Source organism: Sabethes cyaneus, chromosome 2, assembly GCF_943734655.1.
Source record: "Sabethes cyaneus chromosome 2, idSabCyanKW18_F2, whole genome shotgun sequence".
NCBI classification, from domain to species: Eukaryota; Metazoa; Arthropoda; class Insecta; order Diptera; family Culicidae; genus Sabethes; species Sabethes cyaneus.
The window spans coordinates 165231596-165259553 of record NC_071354.1 but is presented as its reverse complement, the minus strand read 5'-3'; the positions used below and the strand labels follow the sequence as shown (position 1 = coordinate 165259553).

The 27958-nt window shown below is 38.6% G+C and overlaps 1 protein-coding gene across 1 annotated transcript; it reads left to right on the top strand.

The window, feature by feature from the left end:
• Window positions 1-193: 193 nt before the first annotated feature.
• Window positions 194-27958, top strand: LOC128737295 (troponin C, isoallergen Bla g 6.0101-like). The gene is made up of 6 exons (XM_053831901.1): window positions 194-301; window positions 9722-9749; window positions 19778-20044; window positions 20243-20374; window positions 20440-20460; window positions 27936-27958. The coding sequence occupies exons 1-6, from the start codon at window positions 287-289 to the stop codon at window positions 27956-27958; spliced, it is 486 nt and encodes a 161-aa protein (XP_053687876.1). The 5' UTR covers window positions 194-286.

The window sequence follows — 27958 nt, the reverse complement described above, 5'->3', positions numbered from 1 at the left end:
CACCGGGCGAGGTGCTACCAAGACACGAGGGTCGAGTGGAATATCGCCAATTGGTGGTTTAGCAATCAATTGTAATTTGCTATTGTGAGAAGAAAGTGATTTTCGGTGACAAAAGGCTAGGTCGTTTGACAGCGGGCAGTCAATCGAATACTCGCTGGTATTAGCTTCGTAGTGTTACAAAAGTGCAAGCAACAGTTGAACAATTGTGCAACTGTCGCCAGACAAGGAAGTGATTTTGTATTGTTTATTGAAATTAGGTGTTTAACATTTATCCCTTGATTTCACAATGGATCCCAAGCAGGTTAGTATTGAAGGCATAACATTTCTAATGCATTTATTAAATAGCTGGAATTGAAACTGTCGTTCATCGCATACAATAATGAAGAAAGTGACATTCTTCCAAGGCCAACTGTCGTCATTAGCATAGACAGGTTGATGAACTCTTAATTTGATTTCATGCTGGGGTACGAATTGAAAAGAAATTGTATTATTTCTAACCCAGGCTTTCCCTGTTCTAGTTTAGTTTATAGCAATTGGTTTCCAACAAGTTTCATGTTAATTAAAAAAAAATTAATTATTTGTTTTTATAATATCAAACAATGACACACAATTTTAATGTTATGTAATGTTAGTCATAGCTCATAACTAAAAATCACCATATCAAAAAGTAATGACAAACAACTTAAATATTATGTAACAGCAGTAAAACTGCAGAAAACTATCTTGAGAAAAAAAAATTAAAATTAGTTCATATTTTCTTCTGACAATGGTTTATTATAAAATGATTATCAAAATAAGCTTTAAACATTTAAGGTTTATTTAGTTATCTTGAATGTGAGGAAAAAATAAAAATTCATTAATATGTGACGACCAGCTATTTTAATAATGAAATAAATAAATAACAACGCAGAACAAAGTTTATTTTAAAAATAAATCACTCATACAACCGAACTAGATTAAAAAACTGAAAAATAAATAAGACATATATCGTGATATCACACACACTACCTTACGACAACGTTTTAATACTAATACACCATTGTATGTAGTTGTGGTTTTCATTTTATGTTGTAATACAGTTCTACCTATTTCTAGATTACAACTTGTCGGATCGTATATTTGTGCAAATCTATTGGAGATGAATCCAGCAATTTGGGAAGTAAACATCTAGGGTTTATTGCTAATTCCCGTCGTGGTAAGGAAAGCCACGTCAATTTTCATCATTTCTTGAATGGATTCTGACGAATAATCCAAAAGTTTTTCTACTGATTTAGTTCAAACACAGTTACCTTTCGATCCTTGAGCTTTAATTTCACTAAAAAGCGATTACTATAAGCATTCTGTTGAAATTACGCAACGGACTTTATTTCTTAAATTCGTCTTACCGTTTTAAATTCCGCTCATCGAAATTTTCAATCGTCCAAAACTAACCTCACAATAATGCATGCACCAAGGGGTTTCCAGTAAGGCATATAAATGCGAAGCGTAATTATATATAATTTTTGTAATCTTATATGACTAAATTACGTAATCAATGCAATGGTAGACAACAGAATAATTAATGATAATCTTGAATAATCATTGGTAATTATTATTAACTTTTAGTAATCACAAGAGCTTGATTATCAAAAATTACTGTTAATCAGAAGTAATCAGTAATCAAAGGGGAAACTTTTTTTAAAGGAACATTGTAATCATAGCCGTTGCAAACCCCTTGGCATGTACGAAGTGATGTCAAATTGATAACCTCATGGTTTCCGAGGATTTTCGTATTGTAATATTTTTGGTCTAACTACAGTTGAATGACAAATATTCTCTTTTTATATGAATAAACATGCGCTGGTGATTACTTTACTTTAGTGGTGGTGATTAAATCAACTAATTACAGTAAACTAATCAAGACTAATTAATATATGGATGTGGTATAGTTTAAATGCGTAAAGCACTCGAGTACTAATCGAGAAATTCTGGGTTGGAGTCCCAGTGCCACACTAAGCCCAATATTTTTAGCCGCAGATCGAAACTTGCCCAGTATTCAGTCTAACATTTTTCGCACCAAACGCTCCTCTACTTAAATAAAAAAAATACACTAAACTAATTATGTTTTAAACTTTCAAATCGCCAATAACTCTGTAAATAAAGTAGAAAATTTATTTCGCATAAGGCCATTGCAAATTATTTTTAAAGTTTTTGTCAAACCCCCTTTGAAAATGGCTTGTAAAATCGGCGGGCAAAAACATAATTTGTGGGATATAAGTCAAGTTTTTTTTCTTATAAAATCAATTGTCTGTGGAACTTGAAAATTGAGTGTTCAGAGTATACGGATCGCTTCTAATACAAAACAGAAATGAAAATTTGAACAATGGAATTTCCGAACATGTAAACATTTGCGTGAAAAATATTAACGTACATATAAAAAGCAAGAACAGGTTTGGTTTTCATGTTTGAACATTAAGTAAAAATGCTTGAAACGCATATATTTTTGGTCGATTAAAAAAATCTCTCTGTTTTTTTTCGCCCCCCAATTCAGTGGCCCGACACCGGAAGGATAAAAACTTTATAAAATATGTGTAATGGCCATTGACTGATAGCCAAGCTGGCAACAAGGCTGGCGACATAATTGTTTTGATCGAAGAAACGAATATTTCTCACTGTTTGTGATGATTTTAAAACGCTTATCGCTCAGAAATCAATTCACCAATCTTAATAAGTTCGAAAAGCTCGGAAAGAATGGAAAGAACGTAAAGCTGAGAAAAAATGCTATAAGGAACATTCATCAAATTACATGTGTAGTGGCATTAAATAAACGAAACAATTGATTATCTGTATCAAGGCTTACAACTGTCATATAATGGAATATTTTGTTACAGAAAATTAATTGTTTTATTTAGTTAATGCCATTGCACACCTAACTTGATGATCATTTTTTCTCAGCTTTCCGATGGTTGTCTTGAAATTAAAATCGGTTGGGGGAACATGGCGAAAACGGCGATTTTTTATAAAATCCAACATGGCGGCAAACCCAAGATAACCGCCAATTTTTTTCACTTCTTTTATAAGCCCTATCTCTCTTCTTTATAAAACCGTGTCATTTGTAGTTTGTTTCATCGCAAATTTTGGAAATAACACAATAATTATATGAAAATTGTGAACCTTGCTACAAATAACTAGTTGTTTTACTCAGTTAATGCCATTGCATACCTAATTTTATGAATGTTTGTTGTAGCAGTTGTTGTCAGCTTTCCACTGGTGGTCTTAAAATGAAAATTGGTCAGGGGACTCATAGTGAAAACGGCGTTTTTGATAAAATTCAATATGGCGACCAAATCCAAGATGACCGCCAAAAATTTTTTTATTCCATTTAAAAACTCGTTCTTCTTTACAGAACCGGGCCCTTTGTTAGTAGTTTCATGGGAAATTTTTGAAATATCACATGATATGGATCCCACGGTTTGCTCAAAATTCAACTTTTTTTTTAACCTGTTAGGCCCCTTGGCGAGCGAGGGGTCCACCGTTTCGAAGTATCAAAAGTGTAATTCTTATTTTCAATCAATTAAGTGCACAAGTTCCAATATTTGAAGACCTCGTGTCTGTAGTGGCCCCGTTTCAGCGAGAATTAGTCATATATAAAAGTGAGCGTGAGTTTGTATGTTCCACAATAACTCCAAAGCGCATTAACCGATATCCACCAAATTTGCCACACATATTCCTTGATATAAGGGAATCAGAACTGTGGGCTTGATAAGAAGAAGGGGGGAGGGTTCGTAATAGGGGGGAGGCCATAACTCCTAAATGCCTGGACGGTTCTTCACCAAACTTGACATACATGTTCCTTGACATAAGGGAATCAACACTGAAGGTTTGACAAGAAGAGGGGGGGTTCAAAACAAGGGGGAGGTCATAACTTCGAAATGCCCGGACGGTTCTTCATCAAACTTGGCACAAACGTTCCTTGACATAAGAAAATCAACACTGGGAGTTAATAAAAAGGAGGTGGAGGGGAAATTCCCTAATAGGAAGGGGGAGGGTCCCTAATAGGGGAAGCCATAACTCCGAAACGTCTTGACCGTTCTTTATGAAACTTGGCACACATGCTCCTTGACATAAGGTAATCAGAACTAAAGAAGTTGACAAAAGTGGGGAAAGGATTCATAACAGGGGGAGGTCTCCCATAAGCGACGGTGGGACAAAAGGGGGAGCGATGACCAGAGATTGCTAACAGGAAGGGGGGAGTAACGCCCACATGACTGTAACAATTTATCCGTACAACAGAAAAAATCAGAATACGAATCACTAAACTGTAGATTTGTCAAGTGTAATTATGCACCAAATCAAAGTGACACGTAAAAAAACTGTTCGATCATTAGTGCTAAGTGTTATTGGCCGACTTTATTTGAGTTTCAGGGGCAATCATTCAAACAGTGTGGAGTTGATCTGAGAACACCATGTTTTTCTCATGGTCAACTTTATGTGGCATGTTCCAGTTTTTCCAGCCAATAATTTGTGCATATTTGCTCTTGGTGGTGGTGAAACTAAAAACATTGTTTACAAACAAGTTTTGTCTTGAAGTGAGATGAAAGGAATGACTAGGGTTGCCAAGTGGCCGGTTTTTGGCCGGCCCGACCGGTTTTTCACTTACAAAGCCGGTGGCCGGTCAATCCTGTAAAAAGGCCGGTTTTCCGACACATGAAGCCGGATTTGTACTTTTTGCCTGATTTGTAAATTTTCTGATAAATTTGTTAGCAATCCTGAGCAGTGGATTTATTGAAGATAGCCAGTTTTGCACTGACAATACTTTACTTCTGGCGGTAATATACATTAGATTGTCCACTAGTACCAAAAGCAAGTAGTTTTCGCTCTGAAACTAGCTATCTTCAATAATCCATTCAATGTTCGTTGTGGTTTCGACTGTGATGTTCTACCGTTCGCTATCTTCACAACTGACTGTTCATCCCATTTACATGGGAAACTGTCAACCGACTTCCGGCGATTACCCAAATAATATGTCATTAACGCACATTCCACATTCCAGGCAAATCCTCTAAAATTATGCTACCCCAATCCCCCCCCCGCATTTTTTGAAGGCAGGACCGACCGGCCGGTTTTTGTAATTTTCAGACTTGGCAGCCCTAGGAATGACAGGTTTGTTGTATCCATGGAAGAAACAGGTACACCACCTACTTTTGTTATTAGGATAGCTATTAGTACTAAACTAATAAATAAATGAAAATTTGTGGTTAGAAAAGTACAATAACAAAATTATTCATTGCCTATGGATGGGTGGCCATTGTTAAAAGCGGAAGGTGCAAATAGGAAATATGTCTTTGTTCCTCTTTCTTTACAGGGTTTTATAGGAATTTCCGTAAACAAAACAGATGTGCAGGTGGCTGGGTAGACAAAAGAGGGAAGCTAACAAATGGGGAGGAAGATCCAAAAACGGAACAAGCGTTATATTTTTGCATTATAAGCATTTCGGCTACAATAACTGAAGTACAAGTGGCTGTGAGACAAAGGTGCCCCTAGTAAGATCGGGCACCCAGCTAGTTTGAAATAATAGATGTGATATGTACTGTCCCGTACTAAGAACTATATTTTAATGACTCATCATGGTTTCATGCCTGGTCGGTCTGTCTGTACTAATCTGTTAGAATTTACATCAATGTGAAATATATTTCACAAATAAAAGACAAGAAACAAGTCAATGTAGTTTATACAGATTTGAAAGCAGCATTTGATCGAATTGACCTTACAATATTCTTACGGCTTGATGCTTCACAACAAATAGTTGAATAGCTGAACTCATACCTCAGTCGTACTGGGTGTAAAAGTACTGAGTACTGGATGTAAAACTGGAATACAGCGTTTTTCGGTGTTCACAAATAAGTCTGGAGTTCCTCAAGGTACCAACATAGAACCTTTGCTTTTCTTGTTGTTCTTTAACGATGTCACTTTACCGCTTCGTATTGGCTGCAAATTAATGTACGCTGACGATCTGAAATTGTTTGCTCTAGTACAGAATATAGACCGCTGCCGCTACTTGCAAGAATTGCTCTATTTGTTTGGTGAATGGTGCAAACTGAACTGGTTCATTGTGAGCATTGCCAAATGCGTGGTGACGACTTTTTACTGCACTAAAAACCCGATCTGCTTCAGCTACACTATTGATGGTATTGATTCACGCAAAGTGGACCGAGTTAATGACCTTGGCGTCTTACTGGACCCAAAACTGACGCTTGACGTACTTCATGCGCTAATTATCTCTCAGCAACATTCTCAGCAGCTTCGATTCAACTCTAAGATTGTACGAAGTTTTAAGGATCCCAACTGTCAAAAATCACTGTACTGCGCCTTAGTTCGCCCGCTGTTGGAATATTGTAGTTTAGTGTAATTATCGAGTTATCCGGCGAAGGCTCGTAGGTTACCAGATATATATGTTGAGAATTAAGGGCAAATTATGTAGTCGAAAAGTCATGCCTAAACAACGTTAATGTCTACGCACCGACAAATAATAAATACGGTGACGCCAAGGACGAGTTCTACGACAAGCTCGAGGGGACTTATGGAGAGTCCCTAAAACATAACGTGAGAATTATTATCGAGATGCAAATGCAACGATCGGGAGGAGGAATTTTTCCGTCCAGCCATTTGAATACATAGCCGTCATCTCTCAACCAATGATAATAGTCTAAAGGTCATACATGTGGCCGCGGTATGGAGGCATGGCCACTTGCTGCACCCACTTTCCACGTCTGAAGATTCAGAACACACCTGGAGGAATCCAGATGGAGAAATGGAGACTTCACGGTTGATGCTTTTCGAATGTCATTGATGTACGTTCATTTCGGGGACCTATTATCGACTCTGACCACTACCTTGTCGTGTGTAGGATTCGCACAAGGTTATCGAATAGTGCGAAGACTCGCACAGATAGTACGCTACGTTTCCCTGAAAGTTAAGTTTATAAAACAATAAAACAATAAAACTTAACTTTCAACATCCAGCGGTTGACGGCAGATGGCGTGGCAGCGGAATACGTCAGAAAGCTTGATCAATGAATCGCAGAGCAGCAGGAAGTATCGTAGGTCTCTTTTTTGATTCAAAAAAGGCATTCGGTACCCTGAATCATAATGTTATCCTAGAAAAACTGGAAAACTATGGAATACGGGGATTGGCAAATGATATTATTCGTAGCTACTTGACTGGAAGGCAACAATTTGTAGCCTTCAAAGATGCTAAAAGTTCTCTAAGACCTATACGCATTGGAGTTCCGCAAGGTAGTAATATTGGGCCACTTTTATTAAATAAAAAGAAAACTTATCCAATTTAATTCTACTATGTATATTTTATTCACGACAGATACGTATTTCACCTACGACTTCCCGGCTTCCTCAGTGTCTGTTTTCGAGTTCGAGCTGTCCTATATTCAAAAAAAAATCGACTCTAGTGTAAAAGCTATCGAAGCTTTACGTTGCTCAATTCTGCCTATAAGGTGCTCTCCCGTATCCTGTTCTGTAGACTGAGACTGTCAACGAAGTCCTTCGCCGACGTGTACCAAGCTGGTTTCCGTGAGGGCCACTCCACGATGAATCAAATGTTTACCTAACGCAGGGTAACTAGACTAGTTCGGAAAGCACAACTTGCAGATTTCTATATCCCTCCCTACGTCTAGCTCCATCTCTAGATCTTCCAACTACTTACTTCTTACTTCTACCAGCAGAGAGCCGGGGTGGCTCTTACCGTATCAAGAATTTTTGTTCACTGTATTTCATCCTGGACTACTCGTCCCCAATTCGTTGAACGTCTTGACATACGCAAGTCGGCCTTAATCTGGTCGACCCATCTAGCACGTTGGACTCCTCTATTCCTGGTACCGGTGGGGATCTTGAAGAGAATGGATTTCACTGCACCTTTATACAGTTTTACAGTTTTACCCAATGGGAATCTCTCCAAGTAGTGCCTGCAACTCGTGGGGTAATTACAGCAATCTAGCCGATCGCCCTTTTTGTAGATGGGACAAACCACACTTTTCATACACTCCTCCGATAGTTTCTCCTCCTCTCATATCATTGAAACTATCCAGTGATGTGCCGTTGGCCATTTTTGTAGTGTTTTTCCGGGAATCGATCCGGCTTTTCTTTCCACTTCCCCCCGTTCTGGTTACCCTCGTTCCTATTCATCCTCTCTTCCACTCTCCCTTTTCGCTGACACCGTGATAAAGTCTGGTTCACTTAAAATCTGGAAACTTGACTTATCCCATAGCAGCACCTCTAGTAGACAGTCCTGTAATGTTTTTTTGACAGTAAATTATTTTGAAAGAATATTGCTAAAAGTTTCATTGCAAAAATTGTACTAAATAAGGGGAAGCCAAAGCAGGCTATCAATTTGCTTATCGGATATAAATTGAGGGGAACTCTAAAAACATAAGTGTCTGGGGCGTTTACCACAAACCCAAGCTCAGTATTGTTTTCCTGAACAAAAAAGCACAAGATTTGTAATTAGCAGAACCAATTGTACCAATGACCAAATCATATATCAAAAGATTTTGACTTCAAGTTTAACATGAAAATGACGTCATCCAAAAGTTTCTGCAACCTTATCTTAACTATATGTTAACATGATGAAATGCACTGAATGTTGTCACTCTGTATTATAATAACTCGATTGTGGCACGCCTCAATCCTAATTTATTGCGTCTAGCTAGATGGATGCGTCCATCATGCCAGATGTATGGATGTGTCTTGTACTACGTAATATACGAAATAACCATGCATCAAATAGCGTAGGGTACGTTAACCTATAGTGGACCCTTTACCCATAATAGACCCTCGGGTAAATTTTCGGCATTTATTATCTTGTATTTCTTTTTTCTGAGGATATATGACTTGAAATGGAAAGGGCTAAACATTACACAAATTTTAGTTTATAAAATTTCTATTTCTCGAATGTTATCCTATTCTAAACTCCAAGGGTTTTCAAAAGGATAACGGACATTCAAAACTGTTTTGAAGAATATGCAAAATGCAAGGATTGGCTAAATATAAAGGTAGCATTGGATGAGTATTTAGCATTACTAGTTTAAAATAACTCTCAGAAGAAGACAACACAAGCAGTAAAGTGTCCACTACTGGTTGATTTACTCTATACTCTCGAACAAAATGTGATCTCAATGCGAAAAAGACAAAGCTGCAAAGCGATTCAGCAACCGGAAGTGATGGCAATTTATAGCTGGCAACACAAACCACGGTCTCCAAATACATAGGCTATAAATATGTCTGTTTCGATTGCTAGGAAAAACGGAATACTGTCACGTAGTGCAAAAATATAGTTCAAAACCAAAATAGATTTTTACAATTGCTTGCAATCCCTATTTGTAAATGTAAAAATTCTGATAATACACTAAATTCCTTTGAAGCTGTGCTTTATAACCGCAGTGAACCTTCTAGTTTCCGTTGGCAGTAAAAACAGTTGAAGTATACACTCGTAAAACCAGCGACTAACAAGTTGCTCATCGCAATGATAAATAGCTGACAATTAGAATCCAGCCAAACACAGCGTAGTAAACCGCCGTCAAATAGCGAAATACCCATCAACTTAAAAACGCCGCCCGCCTTGTTTCATTGTTAACGACCTCCTAAATAATGTTTTAACTGCTTTTTCCGCTGCAATGTACATTTATTCTAACCTCTTTTCTTTTTCCGTTCTCTCGCCCTCTTCCTTGCAGCAAGAACTCAGCAAAGACCAGTTGAAAGGTATATTTACGAGCGCGTTGGACATTCGTCCGAAACCTACATAGCAGCTTTCGACAGCTCTCGAAGGAACAGATGAAAATCGGATGGTCCACTGCCATCTTCAAGCCACGCGTCTTGCCAACCAGAACCGCCGCCTGGAAGAAAAGCACGAATGTCAGGTCGCGATTTGTGTGACAACAAAAAATAATTGGAAAAGTGAAAAATATGCGACTTGCGGCTTTTCGTGGTGCGAAGCGAGCGAGCAGAAGTGAGAGGGATTCTTCGGAAACGTGAATTATTCCCAGTGAAAATATGGGATAAAAATAAAACACGCGCAGGGAAAACCGATGGAATAAAATTCCGGACAAGTAGTGAGCCGCTTATGATAAAGTGCCTTGCGATCTCTGCGCTGCGGCTGGTGAAAATTTTCAGTTCAAACAGGTCGACCAACGATGTTTTGTGATCCGAAGAAAATGATTGGTGATCGCATGGAGGCGGAGAAGGCAGTTGTGAAAAACGAATCATAGTGTTTTCGGTATTGACCGCTCGCAGCTGGGAATTTCCGACTGAAGTCCGTGACGATGTGTGTGCGTGTGTGTGGCTGTGACACGGCTGCTGGCTGTGCTTGCGTGTGACCTTAGAAAGTACGTCGCCGTAGGGTTCCGGCTGGTTGGCAAGCCGGGTAGCAGACTGGACAAAAATAGAGTGATTCATCTGGACCATTCATCATCATGCTTCCTAGCGCCACTAGGCTGGGTGTGTTGTAGGTGGTTGAGTGCTGTTCCGATTCTTCTCGCACTAGGATTATTGGAAAGCGTGTGACAACGTTGTGATGTGCTGGCGAGACGACTTGGATTTTTACGCGTACGGAAGTGTTTTATCTATAGTTCGAAGTACCGTTCCTTACATTATTGGAATTAGAGTGTACAGAGAACAATTTTAGTGGATTTAGATTAGACCGTGTATAGAATTAGTCTAATCAGTAAATCGAGCTGGACGGATTAAAATTATACTGCTAATAACTTCCCCAGTTGACAAGCATTTTTATAATGTCAACGTTTCAAAAATTCCAAGTTATGACTATAAAAGTCAGACGTTACGTTTTTTTGTGTATAGATTATAGTCACTTTAACCAGTTTTTGGTCATTCGTGACTTCTGCGGGGTTGGGATTTGAGCCCGGGTCCTACTTCACGTTTTTGATTTTGGATAGGAACTGATTAAAATAATCCAATAATCCTCTTTATTTACCCTACGATCACAAACAAACCTTTTATTACGAATCCTGAGCCCTTTTCACTCTGATTATTCTAGTAACATTATTCGACTTCTTATTTACAATATAGAACGGTTTCCGTAGTAGTAATGTAAGCTAGCGAAGTAAAAGCTGTCAAATTATCAATAGGATGACAGAGCCACCTTGTCATACGTAATCACGGTGCACACTTTATTTCGAATTTATAAGGGAATTATATCCACAAACAAAGTTTTTGGCACTATATGAATCTTTCACTTCTTGCCTGTACATGACACCCATTTAGACAGATAACATATTTCGGAACTTACATTTTTGACTGAAACAAATTTTCTCGTTAAGCGGCAGCTTGTCATACGGAAACTGCACTTCGTCATAAACAAGATTTGCTTTCGTTTACCTTGGACAAACATAATTGTTTACAAAAATTTATGCATGTATTCCTTATGCAGTGGCATGAGTTCTCCAACTTGCACAAAAAAGTGCAAATAGTTTAAATCAGAGCTCAAATTTCGATGTGTATTACGGTAAGTAATCTGCTGTTCTGCTGCTGACGCTCTTCGTCATATTCAAAGCGGATAGAAAAACATAAAGGATTTTTATTTTTGAAAAAATTATGGAAAATAAGGCTTTTCTTACATAATACATGTTTGTCGATTACGAAGAGACAATTTATAAATAGTGATTGATATTGAAGTATTAGTTTGAATGTAATTCGCATCAAAGTTGGTTATAATACTGCTTTTTCGTCCCTATGTCCGGAAAGTAGACGAAGACCTGCCGTAGCCATCCAGCACCCTATCCAATTATTTTCCTCCTTCTCTAGCCTCCATAATCCCCCGAATTTCGCCAATGTACGAGCGGAACCTCACCAAGTAGTGCCTGCAGCTGGTTGGTTATACGTTAGGGCCACTCTTTGCTTTCAGTTTGCGCTCCGCCAAAAATAGTCCGCAACACCTTGCTACCGTCTCAAGTCCGTAGAGAGCTACCGTTCTGATCCGCGTTTTGCACATCGCCAGGAAGCTGCTACTGTTTCTAGCAGCGTTTTTTAAATGGGGGTTCGCTAAAAATTTGACTCACGGCAAAATTTTATACGGAATTCCGCCAAGGGGTTCACGAACCAAAATAGGTTGGGAACCACTGGTTTATAGGGTAACTTCCGTTACGCCTCCTTCTGTTATATCGTTGAGATGTTCATTGAAGAACCGCTTGTATCTGTCGATCACCTAAACCTCGTTTGTGTAAAGATTACCCTCTTCAGCCCTACACATATCAGGTTTCGGTGTGTATCCTTTAGGAGATTGATTTGCCTTCTCGTAGAACTTGCGCGTGTCAACAGCCTGGCATGGTTGTTCCAGACCATCATGATCTTTACCCTCCTTCTGGCACTTTTTTCTCATCAGGAACGTGACGGCAGGGGCGGACTGGGAGCCAAAGGGCCCACCGGGCCTTTGAGATTAGGCGCCCCGTGCAACTTGACTCGACTCAGTCACAGTCAAATGTCGAGTATCGGGAGAACGGGCAGCATAGCGGCTCGATGCTCGAAACAAAACAAACTCAGTCTCAGTCAAAAAATATTAAACTCAGTCGTTATTAGGACCGAGTTACCAACTTTTAACGTGTGCGGCATATTAGCGGTTCACGGTACTTTAGTTTGGACGCATTTTTCTTCAACCCAATCTTCGCTACTTTGAGTTTTAGTTTTTTCAGCCACCACCACAGATGTTGTTCTATCGACAATATCCATTTTATTGGCAAAGCAGACGAACTAACTAGATTTGCTGAAGATTGTGCCTGTGTGTTGCTCCTTTAATAACATCCTGTAACGGCATGTTGAACAGCCCACATGAGGGACCATCACGTTGATGAAGTCCACTGCGAGGTTAGAATGGCCATGATTTTACGGTCGATGGAATCATGCGCAACTTTGAAATCAAAGAAATAATTGTGCGTAGAATTCTGTATTCATGAAATTTTTGAAGGATCTGCCGCAGCTTGAATATTTGATTCTTTATATACCGTGCTTCAGCGAACCCGGAAGAGAACTTTTCACATTCTGATAAGTGCCACTGTGCATCTTTGCCAGCAATGCAACGTTTTCCTCATCTATCACCCATTTATATTTCTGCAGATTTTATGTTATAGGGTTAATGACATGCAAAATTGCAAGTATCAAATAAACTGATTTTATAAATGATGGGATGTAAACAGTTCAATATATATGAGTAGCTTACTGCGTCTTCAAATCAGAACAAAACAGTCCATAGTGCAGGCGATTCCCGTGCCGAGTTGTAGCTATCCCTGGGATTAAACTCTTGGATTTTCCTATAAGAATTCTGCTTCTATAAGCAAGGTATTCTGTGCGAATCCTCTGCAGAATTTCTTCACACGATTCCGATGTGAGGAAGGCCCGAAACTCTGCGCGAATCTTTTTGGTTCGTCCTGGTAGTGCTGCGGAAGAAAGAACCCACCGTCTAAAAATGTCAGTACGAAGAGCACGTGCTCGCCAGTCCAGAGGAGAGGTTCGCCAGCAACGACACACGGAGTTTCTACAAAACGGTCAGGTGCAAGAATTTTGCCATGCCTGTGATGTGCAATGATAGTGCTGGCAACCTGCTTACTGACAAAACGACGGTAGCAGCCAGGTGGAAGAGTATTTCCAGACGCTGTTGAATAGAGAAGTAAACACGAAGATCAGCAAGTACAGGATAAGAATTTTGAGCGACGGCAAAACTGTGGAGCCATCAACACAGGAGGAGGTCAAAAGAGCAATCAGTGAACTGAAAAACGGTAAAGTTGCTGTAAAGGATGCTATCCTGGCTGAACTTCTAAAAGCGTGCAGCGAGCAGCTGTACGAAACAATTCGCCACCTCATTGTCACGAACAGAATATGGGAGGAAAACAAATCTCGGAGGAGTGGTTGATTGGCCTCATTTCCCATAATTTAAAAAACGGACAACGACTTGAGAGTAAAAACTATCGAGACATTACGTTGCTCAATTTTGCCTATAAGGTGCTCTCCCTATCGTGTGTGGCTGAGTCCGTTAGCTGAGTTCTTCGTCGGCGAGTATTAAGCGCTTCACGATGGATCAGATATTTACCCTGCGTCTAGTAACTGACGAGTTCCGGGAGTACAACTTGCAGATTCATCATGTTTTTATGGATTTCAAGGCGGCATACGATTCAGTAAAACGAAATGAGCTGTAACAGTTAACGCTAGGACATGGTTTTCCCACAGAACTAGTTACGTTGATTCGTGTGACGCTGGATGAGTAAAAATTATGAGTCAGAATAGCAAATGAGACCTCACGTGCTTTTTGATTTTGCGGATAACGTCGATATCACCGAAATCAAAAGAAGAGCAGCGAAAGAAGCCTTTAGGTCATTTATTGAGAAATTGGGACTTACCATTAACACCGCCAAAACGAAGTACATGGCGCGGAAATCCAAATGGTGTTGGTGTCGAAGAGGAACTGAATATATTTTGGTATGCTCGTGATATGTGACAACGATGTAAGTCGCAAAATAAAACGACTAATTACAGCTGCGAATTGGCCTTTACGCAGGCATTACGTTTTGTAGCTGAAGTCCCGTAGCTTGCAAATTCGCATAAACTGACGCTCTAGAGAACACTAATCCTTTCGGTGGCCCTTTACGGACATGAATCATGGACGCTAAAAGAAGCTGATCGACGAATGCTTCGGGTTTTAGCGTAATATTGCAAAATCCAAAATGGCGTGTAGCGCAGACGCATGAACCACGAGCTGTATTAAGAATGTAAATATGCTGTTATAATGAAGATAGTACAGTGTGACAGTCTGCGCTGGGCTGGTCATGTGTCTAGAATGCCCGACTAAAGAGTAACCAAAATTATTTTAAGCATAAAATCAAGAAGAGGCCGTAGACTTCGGAGTAGACATCGCACTGATAGATGTGCGCTATCGAGGATGATGCACGTTCAGCTGGTGTTCGAGGGGTTTGAAGAAAAGTAGCCCAGGATTGAGTACTGAAGGACCATAATTCGTTCGGCGCAGGATCGATAACGGACCGTCGCCACTGAAGTAAACTAAGTATGGAGCTTAAGCCGACAGTTCGATATTTATAAGTAGTCAAATAACTGCGGATGAAATACTAATTCTACTTTTAATTACTCAGGATTGAACCTGGTAATATTTTCTGAGCTTGGACCCCAACAGCTCAACTTAAATGGTTTCATGAATCACGGGGCCCCAGCAATTGAACATTCGTGAGTCGTAGAAAAAGTTCAATTGAAAGAGAAATTTTGGTTTAATGTTCGGGGCCCCAATAGTCCCATTTGAAGCTGAATTTTCAATCATCAAATCGGTTGATTTCATAAATCAAGGGGCCTCAGCAATTGAACATTCGTGAGTCGTAGAAAAAGTTTAACTGAAATAAAAATTTTGGAAAATCTCATTTTGTGTAACGACGAAATTTTTACTGGGGCCCACCGGGCATTTGCCCGGTTGCCCGGTGGGCCAGTCCGCCCCTGCGTGACGGTATCCATTCATACTGTAATCTACTTTTGAGAATTAATATCTGCAATTCAAAATTTGTTAAGAAAATGTATGTATCACGACAAACGGCACCTTTGGCCATAAAATAGATCGTATTAACTAATGTTTATTTGAGCGTCTTAGTAGAATACCTAAAACGATAAAAAAGAAGAAAAACAAAAGTTGTTTATGTCCTTTAATTCTACTACTGTGATAGTACACACTTAAAAAAAAGTGCCGAAGTCAGCACAATTTCGCCAAGATTTGGACAGCCGAGCGTTCAGTAAAATTTTGTATGATGCCAAACGTTAGTAAAGATCCGTAAACGTCGATTTGCAAAACTGAAATTTTCACCGAATGCTCGGCTGTCCAAATCTCGGCAAATTTTGCTGAGTTTTTTAAGTGTGTGGATCATGTTTCCCGTTGGAGAAAAGGTATTTTTATTCACCTCAAAAAATTACAATAAAAGGATGATAACTTTACTGTAAATGAAAATTTTTGTTCGCGAAAAACTAGATTTTTTTTATTGTTAAAATGCTTAACAACCCGTCATTCTTATGGTAGAATCTCTTAAACCCATGAAAGTTATGGTTAACAACAATAAGTTTGATGGTTTGGTGATCTTTTCTCACATTGAATTTTATTGTTTTTACAGTATTTTGTATCCTACTGTTACAATAATTTTTATCTTCGTGTTATGTTTATTTTTTCCAGGCCGTTAATAGCCATGCCACGTGACCGTGGATTATTTTTGGCTATACTTTCACCTTTCTAATACTATAACAAAGGTTTAGAAAATGGTCTAAAAACACGAATTTGGTTCAAGGCCAAAAACAATGCCAACTTATCAGTCTCCAATTGTAGCAAATTGAAAGGCAGTAGTCTTACGTTACAAGATTCAATTAACGAATAATAATAATAATGTCAAAGATGATGGATGTTTCACAACCAGAGCCGTTTCACAACAGGAGACAATCCCCTACTTAAAAATCAATACTGCTTAATAACTGTACATGATTTTTTTTTTAATGGTTTCAAGTGATTTACAAATTTATTAGAAGCAAGAACATTGTTTTAGCTGCTATCAAACGACTGGAAAGCCAAAAAACCATTCCAAAAATAAAGTTTCACAGTCGATAAGGTTATAAGATAACTCCGGGGCAAGTGGAAATACGGGGTAAGTGGGAATTTGCATTTATGACCTATTCAAATTCAGGCCAGAAATGATGTTTTGGTCCCAGGCGTTCGTAAAAGTACATGTTTTTCTGGCAGTAGGTAAACATAATTAGTGTCTCAACAAGTTACACACGATAACTATTTGTAATATTTGACAAACGGCCTTAAATATACGAGTAGAAATGAAGACGGCAATTCAGAGCAACCGGGGTAAGTGGACATATTAAAAATAAAGTGTTTCAGTACAAAGCTTCTAATCTTAATACATTTTTTAGATGTACTACAGAACATTTTCAGTTCAATTACATAATATTTATATCGGTAAAACTTCAAACTGAAGTTTTTGGAGCGTCTTAGTAGAATACGAAACCTAAAAATTAAAAAAGAAGAAAACTTATCCAATTTAATGCTACTATGTATATTTTATTCACGACAGATACGTATTTCGCCCACAGCTTCGACCGATCCTTTTTTTCTACCGCAGTCACACCAACGCGCATTCAAGTTCACACCGTCCGTTTAGAGGTGGAATACGAACGCTATGCATAACATAACTGGCAGTTTGCTCAGTCAAACGCCGATGGCACGCAGCAGAACGAAGCAATCTAGAGCTTTTTGACATTTTCGTTTCGATCAAGTTGCCTTTACCGTTTGGAGCAGCGAATGACTGCAAAACAGTCAAAATTTGTCATTTAATGACTGGCAATCACCACGCTAACGAAAAGCAACCGCACAATCGTATGATTCAATACTACAAAAAAACAACCACTACATGTGCATGGAAGAAGTCGGTCGGACTCCGTCCAACACAAACGAATATTTTGCTTGCGTCGCACCGACGTCCGGGTGACAAACTATTACTGTGAGCAGCCGATTTGGAGACAAAAAGAGAAACGAAAAAATACGTCACCGTATGCTTCCAGTCAGTTTTCAGTTTATATTCTCAAAGCGCAAAGCAAAACGGGAGATCGAATGTTTGCTTTTGCTGAGATGCCGCATGAATTGTAAGACGGCAGCAGCGCAAGCGGCAGATTGACTGGATTCAAAAAACAGTCAAATTATCGTTCAAAAAGCGGAGTTTGAATGCGGAAAGTTCGCATTCACGGCAGTCACATTCAACTTGAGATCCCTTTTCAAGCCCTGATTTCGCCTACGACTTGCAGGCTTCGTCAGTGTCTGTTTTCGAACTAGTTCGAAATTGGGCTTTCGAACTAGTTCGAAAACAGACACTGAGGAAGCCTGCAAGTCGTAGGCGAAATACGTATCTGTCGTGAATTAAATATACATAGTAGAATTAAATTGTATAAGTTTTCTTCTTTTTTAATGTTTAGGTAGAAAACTTCAAAATAAAACCAAAAAGGGCCAAACCAAAGGCGATGTTAATTATGTCTGGGAAGGCAAAGTGGATATAATTAAGCTAATCTGCAACTGGAAGTGTAACAAATAAACGTTATGGTTGCTATAGCATAACATTTTTTTACGATAGTTTCACTAGTAGCACTATCGTATTGGGCTTGGTAGAACAAACAGGTCATAATCGTGTTTCTGAGCTATTGAAGAATGATTAATCATAAATTATGTCTCGCAAAATTTGCATACAGCTATATATTCAACTTCATTGCGATACTTTACTCCATAACTGCGTAATTGCTCACGAATTGTGGTTCATATTAACTATCTAGTCGCCGGTTGTGGTAATTTGATTTTGTAACGGCGTTTTTGGATGCACCATTCGGAGAAATCTGGAATTAAATAAAAAGAAAACTTATCCAATATAATTCTACTATGTATATTTATTATTGGCAGATACGTATAACGCCTACGACTTACAGGCTTCCTCAGTGTCGAGTTCGAGTTCGAAAACAACTATTTTTAGTCCTAACTAAACTAGCTTTAGGTCCCACTTGCCCCGGGGCACACATTTTCCGGAAACGCACACGCATTTTCTCTGAAGACTGCTTATCACTAAAATACACATAGCTGATAACCAACAAAGCGTTAACAAGCAGTTGAATTTGGTTCCAAATATTCATGATAAAAATCATAAAATGTAAAGTATCTCAAAACTATCCCCTCCGATTGTCCTCATATTTTTAAAGATAGCTTCAAGTGAGTTCTAAAATCTAAGGAAGAGCTATTTATGAACACTCTATCTGAATTTTTTTGAAAATGTTTAAGTAAAACTGTAACAAAATCAGATGTTACATATCATTTTAAACGAATATTTTTTATATAAAAGCCTATTTAATTTATTTTTAATCTGAAAAAAATACTCCTATTTCAAAATACGCCCTCTTGAAAAGTTACTTTTGCGAAAAACTATGTTTAATGAAAAATCCTTACGTGGAATCCAGCCTACAAGCCAAATTTCATTTCAATCAAAATGTGATATTCGAGGTGGACCGATTTGCTATTTGCGCTGGACAAGCTTATATCAAATGGAATTAAGACGCATATTTTGATTCAGAACAAAGAAATCATGCGAAACTGGGAATTTTATTTGCAGTCTTCTCAAATATTCCACCGTGATCCACCGTGACATACACAGCTACAAATAGAATTGATATTTTTTTATTTTCTTCAAATTCAATGGCCTTAACCCTTAAATGCGCAATGTTGCTTTAAAACAATATAGTGAAAAAAATCCCCAGAGTAAATTATGTTCACCGCCTTTAGATAAGTAAGTTTTCTTTATAAATGATTTTTTTCAGCGTGCGCATTTATGGGTTAAATATTGGCATTTTTTTTAACATGTTTTTACCAGTTGACATTATAACAAGCTTGTACTTGAAATAAACTTCTAAGTCCGCATTGTATAATGCTCCTATGCGGGAAGCAATGAACAAAGGTTCCTGATAAGAAAAGTTGCGCAAACACTTTTATTCATACAATAGTACGTATGGGCATAAGCATATTGCGTGTGACCGTCGCCGTCGTTTTTTTTTTGCTCAAGATTTCCAAATGTCTGAAACAAAAACATTCTCGGAAGCACTCAACCAAACGAACACACTAGACCGTAGTACGTGAGAGCTACTGCCGACCTCAGCATGTACCTAATCTAAATTAAATCTAAAGCCTTTCCATTATATCCTCTCGACAAGAACAGTACTGAAAGACGCCTTCGATGCATTCGACAAGGACAAAACGGGCAGCATTCCAACGGACGTGGTGGGCACCATCCTCGAGCTGCTTGGCCACACGCTGAACGAAGAAGAACTGGAGGATGTGATCGACGAGTACGACGAGGACGAATCCGGCCAGCTGGAATTCAACGAGTTTGTGCAGCTAGCGTCGAACTACGTAGAACCTGAGGAAGACTACGATGCACTGCGGAAGGAGCTGAGGGAGGTCTTCATGATGTACGATAAGGAAGGTAAGTCACTGGTGCTGGGTTTACTAGTTCAATTTAAGGTGAGATTATATAAAATTAGGTGAACTTTGGAAATGGTTATTTTATTGAATCTGATATTCTGTGCTATTTATTACTGCTAGATAAGAGTCATTGTAGTAGAGCCCACAAGTTTAACCTTTACTTAACCTTATCATTAATGCAATTTTCTCAAATTTGCAGCTAAGGGTTTTATTCCAGTAGATGCATTCAAGCAAATCCTCAGAGAGTTAGATGGAGCGGTACCAGAGGAGGAACTAGACGACATTGTAGATGAGATTGACGCTGACGGGTCGGGAACGGTAGACTTTGAAGGTACGATAGCGCCTGATATAAGCTGAACAGAACCGAGCAATAACTCAAGTTCGTTTTTCTTTCAGAATTCATGGAAGTCATGACAGGTGAATAAACGTTTCAGTTCTTTTTTTCCTTCCGCTTTCGCTGGGCCATTGCACCTACCAACGCTATGATTTCCAGGCTGTTCGGAAATCAAAAATGTGGTAAATAGTAAAATGAAGCAGTTCTACACACACATTCAAGAGCAAAATCCAATCATCGTGTTTGAATGTTGCTGACTGTTTTACCTTTACCGCATAAGCGTTGGTGAAATACATTTTGACTCATTAGTTTTTGCGCCATCATCCATTCAGCGACATCTAGAATCATCCATCCGTTTTAGTTAGATGAGCTTCAACCCAGTTTAGTTAAATTAGTAATTGTATAGTGTCCAATCTGTGAAATCCTGTTGCGTTTTTTTTTTGTTGGAACTCTAGTCCTCGTTTTTGTGAACGTGGTACAGTAAATTCCTTTAGACTGTGATGTGCAATGTAAATACCTAAATACATTTCCGTTTGCTTTTCTAGTACCCACACAAATATTTGTCTTTAGTGGATTGGATTTTCTCAATCAAAACACTTCTTTAAGCACATTAAGCACGCAATTGTCTAAATAAATAGTTATTTTTCTTTCTGATTCATAGGATTCAAGTATATTTTCTTCGACTTCAATCTGGTGCTATTCGAATACCAATGGTTTATATTTTAGATAGTGGATAATTCATGATCAGAAATAACATTAAGAAAACGATGAATGAAATCGTTCAGCCTTCATCACATAAAATCACATATTAGAGTTACATATCAAAATAAAAATAAATTTTCCAAAGATTTCGCATTATTTCTTCATTTATCGTTTCACTTTCGCAAATTCAACTCACAAACCACTAAATCTAATTTTGCTTTACATGTGGATTACTGATTTTATCATCATTCCAATAAAACAGGAGAGGAATGATGCTTTTCGGCATGAAACTCTATCGAGTGAGATTAACGCACCTGCGGTTTATTCCGAATCTGCTGCTTTCGAGTGTGCTTCTCGGGTCTATCACTCCGCTTTACGGTAGTTGTTAAGCAATGATTTTAATAAAGATATTTAATTTAAAACAATGTTACGTTTCGCATGTTTTGTGTTTTATTTAATGAAGACATTTCTCTTTATGCCTCTCTTTTCAAATGCTTTGTCTTAAAGGAAAAACACTGCACTTATATTTTTTCTCATAAATTAGTTTTATTAACTTCAAACACGCTGCTGAAGCTTCTTTAACAATAAATAAATCCTGCAACTGTACAGGGGTTAGACAAAATGATCGGGACAGGCAAAATTTTGACGAAATTCAAACGACCATAACTTTTGCAAAATAAAATATTTTTAGATAAAACCAAATGTATTCGACGGGGAATTTTTTCAAGTTTTTCTAAAATATTTCAAGATCCGCAGTAACCAGTGGACACCGGAGATATTCCGGGTTGTCCGAAGGTATGTCAAAAACTGATTTTTTTCATCGCTTGTATCTTTTTCTGTCATGAAAATTTCTTATTGTTCATATTTTATCCCGAAACTAGATTTCATTTCCAGTCGATTGGTGATACGAGGATGCAAATCTGTCGAGTAACAACCAAGTTACGGCAATTTCCGTGAAATCAGTACTAGTAACATCTATTGATATGGCCATTTTAGGATATGACGCAAACCTTGTCAATATTAACATCAAACATTAAGGTTTTATGAGCCATTTACACTGGAAGCATTTCCAGGTCCGCGGCGTGCCATCCCAAGTAACAATTTCAAGTTTTATTACGTTCGTATAATGGTTTTCATGACCAATTTCATAAAACCGCTAATAAAACTTTGAGCTCTACCAGAACTTTCTGATGACCGCTATAAAACTGCTTTTTGACCAAGTGGCCCACTCCTCAGAATGTTTTCATAACCGCTATAACAATCAGGTTATACGCGACAAGTAGTCGTATCACGCTCTCTGCTCAAAGCAGCAATAAAACCGGTTAAGCTTTCGGTTTTGCCAGCCATTGCCATAATTTAAAAAAGCTTTTCGCTTTTCGCATTTCGCTTTTCGCTTTTCGCTTTTCTGGCAAAAGCTAAATAAGATCGCTAACTTTGTCAACTTGAAAATATATCCGTGAGAAGAAAAGTTTAGATTTTACTGACAGATCATTCTGAACGATTTGGTTTATAGCGACCAGAATAAAATATCCCATAGAATATTTATTAAATTTTAAGCAATTTCATTGGTTTGCAGCATGTGCGCATTTAATTTCATCGTGCATATTAATATGATAGGTCGATAAAATCAGCGCGCCACTGAAATTTTGCCATTTTCGAAAACTGGTTGTTTTAACAAATTGAAAATATTCAGTAAGTTAATCTCAATTTCTAGCAAAATCATTTTAGTTGCTTCCTCTGACAGGAAATCCGGTTAATAACAACTTTTTTTCTGCAAAAACGTTGCTTTGATGAATTGTTGTTTGCGAGCTAAAACAAAATACTAGAATATGGCAGTATGGCTTCGCATAAACAAATGATTTTGGTGTTGAACTTTGGTATTCTTTATAATAGCAGCAAAAAATCTGTTTGGTCAGGGTGTTACTGTTTTAATCTATACCTATAAAGAAGGATTTCTGTCTGTCTGTCTGTGTGTCTGTCTGTCTGTCTGTCCGTATGTTCCTTATAGAATCGAAAACTACTAAACCAATCGGCATTAAAATATGCATGTAGAGGTTTTTTGGGGCCAGGAAAGGTTTTAGTGATGGTTAGAAACCCCTCCCCCCACTAAGAGGGGGGGGGGGCTCCCATACCAATGAAACACAAATTTCTGCATAACTCGACAACTAATCAAGCAAATAGAACAAAATTTGGCATGTGGGTGTTTTCGGTGACAAGAATTTATTCTATGGTAAATAGAGACCCCTCCCCTCTTTATTAGGGAAATTATAACTCCTCATTTCCTCATAACTGAAGAACTAATCAAGCAAATGGAACAAAATTTGGCATGTGAAAGTTTTCGAGGGCAAGAATATTTTCTATGGTAAATAAGGACCCCTCCCCACTTTAAGATGGGGGGCTCCTATACAAACCAAATTCAAATTTCCTCATAATTCGAGAACTAATCAAGCAAATAGAACAAAATTTGGCACGTGGGTGTTTTTGGAGACAAATTTTTTTTCTATGATAATTTGGGACCCCTCCCCACTTTAGGAAGGGGGGCTCCTATACAAATAAAATGCAAATTTCCTCATAACTCGAGAATTAATCAAGCAAATGGAACCAAATTTGGCATGTGAAAGTTTTCTAGGGCATGAATATTTTCTATGGTGAATTAGAACCCCTCCCCACTTTAAGAGGGGGGCTCTTATACAAACGAAATACAAATTTCCTCATAACTCGAGAACTAATCAAGCAAATGGAACCAAATTTGACACCTGGGTGTTTTTGGAGACAAAAAGTTTTCCTATGATGAACTGGGACCCCTCCTCACTTTAGGAGGGGGGGCTCCTATACAAATGAAATACAATTTTCCTCATATCTCGACAGCTAATCAAGCAAATGAAACCAAATTTGGCATGTGAAAGTTTTCGAGGGCAAGAATATTTTCTATGGTGAATTAGAACCCCTCCCAACTTTAAGAGGGGGGGGCTCCTATACAAACGAAATACAAATTTCCTCATAACTCGAGAACTAATCAAGCAAATGGAACCATATTTGGCATGTGGGAGTTTTAGATGGCAGAAATTTTTTCTATGGTGAATTACGACCCCTTCCCCTTTTAAGAGGGGAGCTCCCATACAAATAAAATTCAAATTTCCTCATAACTTGAGAACTAATCAAGCAAATGGAACCAAATTTGGCATGTGGGAGATTTTGGAGTCTTGAATTTATTTTACGATAGTTAGAGACCTCTCACCCCTGCGGTAGGGGGATATGGACTCTCATACAAATAAACAGAAATTTTTGCGAAACTCAAAAACTAATCGAACTCGAGAAATTCGAGACTCTTCCATAAAACAAGACCACAAAAACTATCTATAGTAACACTAGATCATTCAGGACGAGACGGTCGCGAGTGTTGCCGGTGACCCGCCGTCGGAAGCGCCGCCCACTGGGGGGCTTGCAAAACTCGAGATTGTGACAAAGATCATCCGAGATTCATGATTTATGTACAACACAGGTTAATTTGTGGCAATACGAAGTTTGTCGGGTCAGCTAGTAGCACTATAAAACTAACAGATTTATTGCGGTTTAACAAGTAACCGCGATAAGATCAATTTTGATTGGTGCGCCATTTTGTATTGATACGCCACACGTATGGTAGGTTTGTAAGAGACGTGGTGCAGCCAACAAGTTTTAACGTGGTAATTCAAGCAACCACAATAAATTTGCTTTATTAACAGTTTTATTATGGTTTTCTAGCTAGCTATAAGTGTGTTGGACTCGTATACTCTTGGTATTGCGCAACACCACAATAAAGCCAGAGGTAATGATTAATACCGCAATAAAACCTTTATAAAATTCAAGTAAAACCAAGTGGCTTTAGAATTGTCACTTGGGGTGCGGACATTGACTATTTGTAGCGGGCCGCGTAAATGATAAAAACGGTTTGTGCCTTACAAAAAAAGTCAGAAAGACTTTAGGGGTCATCCAGATACCACCACCATCCAGAAAAATATCAGTTTTCAACCTCCTCGTCCCCCTCCGTGGACAAGCGTGAACATTGACTTAACCCCCTCCCTGTTTGTCCACGTGGACATTTTTTTCCTTATGTAAAATTGAACAAAACAAATTGTGCTAAATTTTGTTTTCAACTTAATTTATGCAGTATTTATTGAAAAAGCTTACGTAAAAGGAAGCTCTAGTCTAAAGGCACTTACACAATGTTTACGGAATGCGGAAATTTAAGTTTTACAATGGATTTTCTGTCAAATTTCCGCAGCGTATTAAAATCCGTATGCAAGGTGTTAGGACCTAAATTCTTCTGTTCATAGTCATCTTATCTACTACGAATTATTATCGACTGCAAGAAAGTTCGTTCAGTTTGACTTTCGCTTGACGATTCTTCTCCGTCAAGAGTATCCCTGTCTAACTTGAACACCTCAGTTTGGACGTCTACTTTGACACAACACAAGACCTTTCCGACGCGCTGTGGTTTGTAAAATTTTCTGAAGACGAATCCTTTCATAATGCTCGGTTCATGTATTTACTTTATTAGAGCTTAAAAACAATCACTGATCAATCGTTAATGCTAATATATATAATCAATTCAATATTTCTAATTTCTATTGTTTGTATGAAAAAAAACTAGTCCACGTGGACATTTTTCATACCCCCTCCCCCCCTTCCGTGGACAAGCGTGGACATTTTCATACGCCCCACCCCCCTCTAAACTGTCCACGTGGTATATGGATGGTCCCATACACTGAAGAAAGACTGGAAAGGCCCAACAGCTAAACTGAAATATTTCAATCAATAGAAACCCTTTGTAAAGAAGCACTTAGTGTTCCGAAGTACATTTACAAAGCAGGATTCTTTTTTAAATATTTCAAATATTCAAAGTAAGATAAACTGGGCAATATTAAAAATACAGTGCACTATTAAAACAAATATTTCCCTGAGATGTCCGATCAGCCGTGAAGTAAAAAGGCGGATAGAGGCTGCCAACAGCTGAGGTCCCGTAGCCTACAACTCCGTACAAAACTCGCGCTCTATAAGACGCTAATTCTCCCGGTAGTACTCTACGGCGCTTTCGAGCGTAAGAACCTGCGATCAATTCTTGGCGGCATATTAGACGAAGGAGTGTGGTGCAGGCGCATGAATCATGAAATATACCAAGTGTACAAAGATGCGGATATTGTGAAGCGACTAAAATACGGAAGGCTACAGTGGGTTGGCCACGTAGCAAGGATGCCGGATGAGAGACCAGCGAAAACAATATTTAGTAGAGAACCCGACAGAGGTCGACGACTTCGAGGCTGACCCCGTACCCGTTGGATGAGCGCTGTTGACGAGGATGCTAGAACAGCTGGTGTTAGGGGCGACTGGAGAGTGGCAGCCCAAGACCGAGTAATGTGTAGACGGCTCCTGAATTCGGCATGAATTCGATAAGCGGATTATCGCCGAAAAAGTAAAGTAAGTAATTTCCCTTAAATTCCAGCTCATGTACCAACTACTACCCTCCATGACCGTGATATGTACACTCCTAGAAACAGAACAAAAGACTGAATGATAAGTAAGCAAATGGAAATCTATGTAAGCAACTTAAAAATAATATTATAAATATATTTTACCACAGTACCCCTTGAAAAAGCCACCAACAAAGTGTCGAAACGTCGGGAAAACATCAAACTTCAGTCTTGATAAATTTCTCCAAAGACTGCCCTGCAAAATATTAACAGTTATGCCAAAAGCTTACTATTGGGTTATAGCTTATTTTTTGAAAGTTTGAAAAGGATCGGTCAGTTAGGTAACTTTTTACAGCGTTTCTTCCGTGGTGCAATTTGATGCGGGACACTTTTTATAATGTTAGTGTGACAGGAGTCGACCGGCAGGGTCAATGCGCATCCCTTCCCAATATGGTCGGTGTTCCGCAAATATTGGTCCGCCTACTGTAGGGGTCTGCGCTAGGCCCTAAGTGGATGATGTTTCTAAAGTAAGTTAGACACAGAACTACCAACGTTCAATACACTGAACCGAATTACACTCAAGTACTTTTTTACACGCTTGGTTTTTTCAGAATACAGTGGACCCCCGTTTGTTTGAACGATTCCTCATGCAAACTAACGGGGTTACTTTTTAATTTGAACAACTGGTAACCCGAAATATCCTGAAACCTGTGTGAACTGGCCGCCCTGCTCTTTGTTATTGTTTTGGTGGTTTGTTTTAGTTGGCAGTTGCAAGTGCGAATATTGCATTTTCCGATCGGATTTCTCTCTTAATCGTTAGGAAAACGAAATGTGAAACCGATTAAACACGCTAGGTCAGTACAAACGAATCGTGTTTATGTGCATTGTCTGCATAAACAAATGATGTCATGTTGAGAATGACATTTGAACCATTTTTAATTTGCACGTCGTGCAAACCAACGGGGTTCAAATTAAAAAGTGTTCAGATTAAAAATGGTCAAACGAACGGGGGTCCACGGTATTAAGAACGGGGCAACTTAGGAACCATCCATTTATTTCTCAGTACATTTGGGAGAGGCCCGATATTCGTCTCGTATTTTGTAATTGTAATTTAGTATTTTGTCTCTAAATTGCACCGTTCTTGAGTAATCGAAAAGCAACAAACCGTGTAAAAAGACTTGAGCCGAGTGTATAAAAAATTATCATAAAGCTGGGTACACCATAAGAAGGTTAGCTACCCTACAACCTCACACGCAGTCTATTTTTCTAGCAGAGTGCGTTGCTTTTTCACGAACCATGCTTTAAAGATTCGCTTCTGCAAACTGCTTTTGCAATTTAGTTAGGGTAAGAAATTGAACTGATTCATGAACTTGTAAGTAACCTTTAAATATTTGTTCAATTCACAGATCGAGATCCAAACAAGGATTAA

What these genes read in the sequence shown, in the direction of transcription:
- LOC128737295 (XM_053831901.1), top strand. An exon ending in GGGAACGGTAGACTTTGAAG is followed by an intron (nt 20,375 to 20,439) that starts GTACGATAGCGC and finishes TTTTTCTTTCAG; the next exon opens with AATTCATGGAAGTCATGACA. An exon ending in ATTCATGGAAGTCATGACAG is followed by an intron (nt 20,461 to 27,935) that starts GTGAATAAACGT and finishes TTCAATTCACAG; the next exon opens with ATCGAGATCCAAACAAGGAT.